At 50.0% G+C, this 8,549-nt stretch overlaps 1 protein-coding gene across 1 annotated transcript in view; it reads left to right on the forward strand.

The window, feature by feature from the left end:
* The first annotated feature begins 10 nt into the window (after positions 1 to 10).
* The window catches only part of AK9 (adenylate kinase 9), a 237,105-nt gene continuing 228,566 nt past the window's right edge, over positions 11 to 8,549 (forward strand). The window contains exons 1-2 of the mRNA XM_019520106.1: positions 11 to 24; positions 3,581 to 3,704. Of these exons, the coding sequence (XP_019375651.1) occupies positions 3,588 to 3,704 (117 nt within the window). The 5' untranslated portion in view covers positions 11 to 24; positions 3,581 to 3,587. The remainder of the gene's footprint in view (positions 25 to 3,580; positions 3,705 to 8,549) is intronic.

Below are 8,549 nucleotides of genomic sequence, written 5' to 3' on the forward strand. Positions count from 1 at the left end.
GCGCCCCCCCCCGCGCCTCTCCGCGTAAGTGACCCCAGCCCCCCCCAACCGCCACCCACGTCTCGCTCTCGGGCCGGGGCGAGCACTTGAGGCGTTGGCAGAACCCGGCTGGCCAGGGAGCCGCCAGCCCGGCGCCGGAGCCGTTTGAACCCCCACCTCCGCGTCACAGCGGGGGAAGGGGCGAGCGCGCGTGTGCGTGTGCTTTTGCGCGGGGGGGAGGGTTTGCACACTTGTGTGCGTATTCATGGTGGGGGGGGGGACATGCGTGTATGTGCACGCTTTGGGAGTGTGCATGTGCCCACGTGTTCCTGTGTGTGTGCCACAGATAGGGAGGGTACGGGGGCATGTGCCACCCCCTGAGCTTGGCCCCAACTCAACACCGCTCAGGGCAGTTTTTTTTGGCAGGGAGCACTAATTTGCTGCACAGTATAGGAGTGGATATGGGGCTTTTGCCCCCGGGCCTGCCCACAAGTTGTGCCCACAAACTCCCACCCCGGATTCAGGAGGCACTAGTCACCCTTGGTGCATGCATGCCCATCTGTGTACACACACACACTTGGGGTGCACATTTGGAGTGCTTGTGCACATGTGTGCATTTGGCCAATATGCATATGTGTGTGCTCACATGTGGGAGGGGTGTGCATGTGCATATGCCAGTATGTGTGCACTTTGGGGGGAGGGCAGGCATGTGTGTATTTACATGTCTGCATGTGTCCTTCTGTGTCTGTGCAGGCATTTGTGCATGTTCACATCTGGGGGCAGGAGGGTTAAGTTTGTAGCAATTGTCAATCCTCCTGGATCATGGTGGATGCATGAGGGCCACCCAGTGCATGCCTTGGCAGGAGGAGTGGAGGCTGCCCAGACTTTCCATCCTCTTTTTAGGGCACTGAGACAGAATCTGAAGACCAGACTGCATCCAGATATCTGGTGCCTCCATGGCTGTAGTAGTTGTGTAAGTGGCTGGGAATCAAACCCAGGTCTCCTGCGTGGTAGACAAGGATTCTGCCACTGAACCACAGGGGACTTTTGGAGAGTTAAGTAGGCCCAGAGCAAAACTGATGTATGTGGTTGGGGTGGAATGGCGTCCGCCTCCGTGCTGAGCCACAGGGACCTGGCCCCAGGCATCAGGGCAAGAAGTGCTGCTCTGACCCGGATGACACATCTGGATCTTTCATTCGTGGCTGTTGAAAGAATCAGTTGGAGATGTTTCCTCTGGCATCTCTAAGCCAGTAATGGTGGATGCCAGGGAGAACATAGACTAGTCCAGTGGTTCTGAACCTTTTTTGTACCAGGACCCATATGTAAACATCAGTGGCCAGTCCTGACCCAGTGCCCCCGGGCCCCAGCCCCCCAGTGTATGGGGCAGGGGGTAGGTGCGTGCGTGGGGCGGAGATGGGGAGGCCCAAGCAGCCCCTCACAGGCTGGGACTCTGCCAGCCTGCAAGGGAAAAGCTAACATTTCCCGTGTTTTTCTCCTTCAAATGAGAATCCATTTTTAAAGTTTGTTTGCGACCCTTTCATATAGTCTTGCGACTCACTTTTGGGTCATGACACACGGATTGATAAACGCTGGACTAGGAGGATAGATCACTCTGGAGAGATCCAATCCAGTGGTCTCCCTATATAGCATCTACTTCTGCTGCTGTGGGAGAGGGGATACTGGGCTAGATGGGCCATTAGCCTGACCCACTGCTTTTGTTCTTAACCACCCTCCCCCCCAAGCCATTGATTGGTTACAAACCATTTCCCCCACCTTGCTGTTCTCTGCCAGGCCTTCACACCAGATCATCCTGCCTGCCCCCCCACCCCACTCCCAGCCCATCTGTTGTATCAGTTGTGGATGGGAAGGAGCTGAGCCTTGCAGGAGGATTGCAGGGCAGAGCCCCACACCCTGATCTTCATCCTGACACAGCTGGTTGACAGCAGGGGTGACCACCCTGGCTCTCTAGGTGTTCATCATCCAGTTGGTTGTTTTTCTTTCTTTCTTTTTGTCTTCTGGTAATATCCACTGCCATACTTACTTTGGGACTCCTCTGTCCCAGCCCCATAACCAAGCTATCTCATTCTCCTGTGGGATATCAGTCTGAACATCAAGTCTGTACCAGCTTTCTCCACATCTATTTTTTGAGACATAGCTGTCCCAGTGTGCTTTATGAGATCTATCATAGGCATCCAGGGTGAAACAAGTGGCATGGGCAGCCTCTGTGTGTGAGACACAGCAGACTGGGGAGGGGACAGGCAGCACAGCGGCATATCAGGCAGGGGCAGGTGATTGGAGCGGCACTTGGGGAGTATTCAGGGCTTATTTGAGTGCTCAGGGCTTATTTGCCTGCTGCAGAGGTTTGTACCCACTGGTTTACGTGATGGAGCTGCTGCTCCTATAGCTGTACAGCAGAGCCTTTTCAGCAAAGTCTCCCCTCAACACCTCCTTGTATGATATTAAGCCAGCAGAGACCCTCTTCTGTCACAAAAGCTGCATCCTGATCAGAGGTTTTGCCAGCCCCACTGTATTAGCTAAAGGGTCTGATTTTTTTCATATCCCTAGCAAACATAACTGTTCTCGACAAACTTTGCAGTGTAGACTAGACTTTTCCAAGTCTTAACCGTATAAGACTTGCTCATCTTGCTCACTGTGATTTGTTCCAATGATACTGATGTATGTAAAGGTGAAGTCCCTGAAGTCTTTGCAGGATCAGAGCCCAGTTACGGAGGTGAAGGAAAGTAGCAAGGAGACTGACAAAGGTAGTTGGCTATGGTAGTCTGAAGTCAGGTGGAAGGCAGGACAGGGTGGAACCTAGTAGACTAACTTGTTCAGAAATGCTTAAGCTTTTGTAAGCAACAGCCTATTTTACCAACTAGTCCATTTGTAACATCTGACCAAGTAGGCATTTACCTACAGAAGCTTAGGTATTTTTTAATGATTTAGTTGATTAGCAGGGATCCTGGTTTTCTATGATTAAAAAAATAAATAAATCCCCACTTTTCGGATTAAAAGTAGTAACATAAAATCCACATTTTTCCTTGATTAAAATGAAACTCCATTGTGTGTGTGTGTTAGTGGTGTTTCATTTTAAACATGCAAAAATGTAGACTTTAGGTTACTTTTTTGTAATCCAAAAATTGGGGATTTTTTTTAATCAGAGAAAACTAGGTTCCCTGTTGATTAGCTGCCACCCTACCCTGCCTTCTGCAATGAGACTGAAGAAAGATTAAGGGGAGGAGATAAGTAGACAATTGGATACAATTTGAGGATAAAATTGAAAGAGCTGCAGTCAGATTGGGAAAAGGGATGTGGGGGAGAAGGAAGATGCATTTGGTATTTGCAGGTAGGGAAGATTCTGATAATCTCTTATTTCTCTGAAGTAATTTCTCTCCAGTTACCACTAAATTCATTATTTCTTCAACAGTTGTTTTTGTGTCAGTCAATAACAGTTGTTTACCTGCTGCTTTTTCCTTTTCCTCACCTGCCTGCCATGATCAATTTTTATTCAGTGTGTTTGCTATCTACTTATTCATCTTCTATATGTAGAGACAACTATGTATGGTATTACATAAATAAGTTGTTGTTTTTTTTCTGACAGACTATTTATGGCTTCACAAAAGAAAAAACAAGTCAACCCCTTTGCAGATATATTCGATGAAGACGAAACTGAAAAAGCCTTTCTATTGTCCAAACCAACCTGCTTAATTATCCTTGGAAAGCCAGTAAGACATCCCATTTGAATATGAATATATTTCATTGAAAGTAATTTTTTCTCAAATAGGCTTTATAAAGGTTTTATTTTTTCTTTAAAAAATTGGCTTAGGAATACTGTCAAAGCTGGTGGGCCTGGAATACATTCTTTTCATATCCAAAACTGTTGTGGAGGTCAGTGACAAACTTGGGAAGGAACAGTCATGGGCCTTAATCTTGCAAGGTTTCTGCTGTAATTAATATCAATAAAAGTTGAAGGCACTGTCAGATTTTCAGAATTAAGTGCTGGCTCTGTCAATGGGAGACAGATCATTTGGAAAACTGCTTTAGTAAAATAAACTTTAGGAAACTGTTTCTCCTGTTGAATGAGTGTTCTGCTATCTTACTGGGATGGTAATTGTGTATGGTCCTTGGTAGGATCATACTTTTTGTTTGAATTACCAGTGAATTAAGTTAGCGGTGTTAATACTTAGAGTAAGGCACTGGCAGATGTTACATTTATTGTGCAATTAACATATTAATGACATGATAAATTGTAACATGCCGCAAGTTCAGGGAATTTATGGTGGGATTAACTGGCAAACCAGCTGCATCTATGTGGCTGGTTTCTATCCAGCATCAAATTGAATGTATGGCATTTGTCCCAGACCCAGGGCTGCCCTCTGCCTCATGCTGACAGTCAGCAGATTTTCAACATCAGGCAGGGAATGGGACACAACTGCCCATATCTGTTGCCAGGGTTCTGGGTGCCACACTTCAAGAGGGATGTGGACAGTATGGAGAGGGTCCAGAGGAGGGCCACTCGCATGATCAGGGGACAGCAGGGCAGGCCCTATGAGGAGAGGTTACGGGACCTGAACCTGTTCAGCCTCCAAAAGAGAAGGCTGACGGGAGATCTTGTGGCCTGTTATAAACTAGTCAGGGGGGATCAGCAGGCATTGGGGGAGTCACTGTTCCCCCGAGCACCGCCAGGAGTGACAAGGAATAACGGTCACAAGCTGGCAGAGGGTAGGTTTAGGCTAGATATCAGGAGGCACTACTTCACGGTCAGGAACCAACTTCCAAGAGAAGTGGTGCTGGCTCCTACCCTGGGGGTCTTTAAGAGGAGGTTAGATGAACACCTTGCTGGGGTCATTTGACCCCAGTACTATTTCCTGCCATGGCAGGGGGTCAGACTAGATGATCTACTCAGGTCCCTTCCGACCCTAGAAACTATGAAACTATAACTGCAGGCTTCCACCACACTGATTGCATAAGAGTGAATTTACCTTGCATATAACAAATTTTGGGCATAAAAAGGTTCATTGCATAAGAGTGAATTTGCACATACAGAACCTGCATAAAGTGAGGGAAACCTGTAATTGAAATTATAGAGATGTGGTGGGATAGCTCACATGACTGGAGTGTAGTCATGGACGAGTATAGCTTGTTTGGAAAGCATTGGGAGAGTACAAAAAGGCAGAGGTATTGCCCTATGTATAAAGGCAGAGCCAACCCAAGCAGGGTGCAGGGCCCAGGGCAAATCAGCTCATGCAAGGCCCCACTCCCAACCTGATCCTCTTGCCCTGGATGTGAAGAAGCTGCCGCTGCTGCCTGGCAGTGGGGGCGGGGTAGTGAGCGACCGGATGCGAAGCCGGTGGCGGCGATGCAGTCACCACAGCCGGTCTGCCCATCTCTGCGGTGGGGCCCCAAAGCGCAGGGCAGTCACCCTAAATCATGCCCCCCAAGGATGGCCTTGTATAGAGGTGAGGTATATGTGTTCTGAAGTGCAGTAAGAAGTGGGAGACAAGCCTGTTGAAAGCTTCCAGGTACATGTCAGAAGAGAGAGCAAAAAGGGGGATGTGATGGTAAGCATCTCTTACAGGCTTCTACACCAAGAGAAGGAGGTGGATGAGGCTTTCATAGTTGTTTAGGTTCTGGAAGGGACTTTACAGACCTGGAAGAGACCTTACAGATCATCTGGTCCAGCCCCCTGTACTTGGGCAGAAAAGACCACTGGGGTCTGATGACCCCAGCAAGATGGGGTTCAAGATCTTTTTGAAGATCACCAGGGTGGGTGACTGTACCACCTCTGGGGGTAGCCTGTTCCAAACCCTCAGTACTCAACTTGTAAAGAAGTTTTTTTTTCTTATGTTTAGTCTGAATTGATCTTCAATCAGCTTGTGCTCATTTTTTCTAGTCCTCCCCTGGAGGGCCGTAGTGAATAGTTTTAAAGAAGTGATGGAAGCTTAACAAGATCTGGTTTTCATATGGCACTTCAATTATGGAGCTCACAAGCAGCCCTGGAGTGCACTGGGGATAACTTTTTGATACAGATGGTAGAGAAGGCAACTATGGGGGAAGCTCTTCTTAACTTGCTGCTTACAAATAGGGAGGAATTGGTTGAGAATGTAAAGATGGAAGGTCACTTGGGTGACACTGAACGCAAAATGATAGAGTGCAGGAAGGAAGGAGTGCAGCAGAATAAAGACTGTGGAGTTTAGAAAAGCAGCCTTTTACAAATTCAGGGAACTGGTGGTCAGGATCCCCTGGGAGGCAAGTCTGAAGGGAAAAGGAGTCCAGAAAAACTGGCTCTACTTTAAGGAGGCCCTGTTAAGGGTGATGTGACAGAAGAATAAGAAGCACAACAGGCAACCAACCTGGCTAAAAAGCAATTTCTTCAATGAGCTGAAACTCAAGAATTCTATAAAGAACTTCTATACAGTGAAATCTTGATCATATTATTATGAAAGAGTATAGGAGTATCACATGGGCCTGCAGAGAGATAATTATGTGACCCATGCCAGCATGCTAAGGCTGGGTGATGCACCGGATTTTGGGTCCTCAGAGTGCCAGTAGCCCTGGGAGCCCCGCAGGCAGACTACTGATTGATGTGTCCCAGGGAGAGGTGTGTACTTCACCCTCGCCATCCAGAAATTTGCTCTGACCTGATGAACACGTTATTCTTTATTATACACAACTAATTTATATACAAGAAATAAACAAAAACTATGTAATAACAATAGTTAATAATAAAACTAACGATTTAAGTAAAATTTACAACTGCAACATTAGGTGGATAATTCCAGCATAGTGGTTGTTCCCACTTGTGTTAAACAACCTCAGTAATTAAATTCACTTTGTTAGAACCTTTTAAAACAGTTTCCCCGCATAACCCAGTTGATTTACTTCGGATCATAATCCACTTCCCTTAACAATGAATGGCAACACAGCTATAACTATGATCCACCACTAGATAGCAAAGGTGAGGCATCTGCTGCTCTGGGGAAAATGGACTCCTTTAATCCTTCCTGTCAACACAGCAAAATAGGCTCTGAACAGCTGCTGCAGGTAATAGGCTCCCTTTTGTGTCCTTTATTGGCAAATTATTCCCTAAGCCAGGGGTTTTCAACCTTTTTTTAACAAGTGTACCCCTTCTGTCTCAAAGTTTCACCTCATGTACCCCTTTTTTTCTTGTTTTTAAGGGGGGAAGGGCAGATGAAGGCCCCATGGTGACAGAGGGAGTGGACCTGGGGCAGGCACTGTTCAGCCAGGGTCAGGCAGGGTGCAGGATGGAGCCATGAACAGCTCATCCAGGGGGCACAGAGAAGGGAGGCAGCTCCTGCCACTGCGTGCACCCCAGGAGGGCATCAGGGGGTGTACACCTGGATCTGCACGTGGGGTGAGGGAGGGCTTCTGCTGTGGGGGTGGGGGCAGATTGTGGTCCCAAGGGTGGGGGAGGGAGCAGGGCTGAGGCAGGAGCAGGGGCTGCCCAGCCAGGGCGGGGAGCAGAACTGAGCTGCACTGTAGGGCAGCTCCAGCTGCTATGCGCATCCCGGCAGGGCATGAGGGTGTGTGCCCCCAGATCTGCACGTGGGGGGCAGGCTTCCACTGTGGGCTGGGGTGCTGGGCTCTTCCAGTCGGGGCCTGGGCTGGGCTGTGCTCAGGGTGGGTGGCAGTGGCACTGGGAGGAAGCTTGGGTGGGCTATGGGCAGTTGCACTGGGAGGGAGCTTGGAGTGGCTGCAACCCCCCCACCCTTAGCCCCACTCCTGTAGGTGCCCACAGTGAGGGAGGGAGTGGGGCTGGGACTGGACCAGGGGTAGGCACTGCCCAGCCGGGGCAGAGTATGGGATAGAGTCGCAAGCGACTTGCATCCAGGGGTTGGCGGCTCCCGCCACTACACACACCCCAGAAGGGTATGGGGAGTGCGTGTCCCCGGATCTGCACGCAGGGTGTGGACAAGCTCAAGCCGAGCCAGGCTGTTCCTGGGTTAGGCTGCACTTGGGACGGGTAGCAGCGGCGCTGGGAGTGGGCTATGGGAGGGGTTGTACCCACCCCAGAATTTGCCATAGCCCCACCCAACCTCCCTTTCCCAGTACAGCCTGGCCTAACACCCCTGCCAGGAGCAGCTCAGCACTGCCCCAGCCCACAGTGGCCTGCAGTCCACTGAGCCCCACATGCAGATCTGGGGGCAACCCCCTCTGCATGCCCTTCCAGGGTGTGCACAGCAGCAGGAGCCGCCACTTCCTGTGCTTCCCAAATGAGCCAGTCATGGCTCTGTCCTGCACTTTGCCCCAGCTTGGCAGCATCTGCCCCTGCTCCAGCCCCAGCCCCAGCCCTGGTCCTTCCCTCACCACAGGGGCCTACGGGATTGGAGCTACCAGGGGGGGCTGTGACCACTCCAGAATTCACTGTAGTGCCCCGCCCCCTGCTCCCAGGGCCACCCCCCCGTCCCCAAGCATAGCCCATCCCTCCGCTGAGAAGAGCCTAGCACAGCCCCAGCCAGCCCCACACTGCCCTATTTGCAGATACAGGGCCACATGCCCCGCCCCCCATGCCCTTCTGGGGCATGCATAGAGACAGGAGCTGTCCCTTC

This window comes from Gavialis gangeticus, unplaced genomic scaffold, assembly GCF_001723915.1.
Source record: "Gavialis gangeticus isolate Ggan-Ray unplaced genomic scaffold, GavGan_comp1, whole genome shotgun sequence".
Classification (NCBI taxonomy): domain Eukaryota; kingdom Metazoa; phylum Chordata; order Crocodylia; family Gavialidae; genus Gavialis; species Gavialis gangeticus.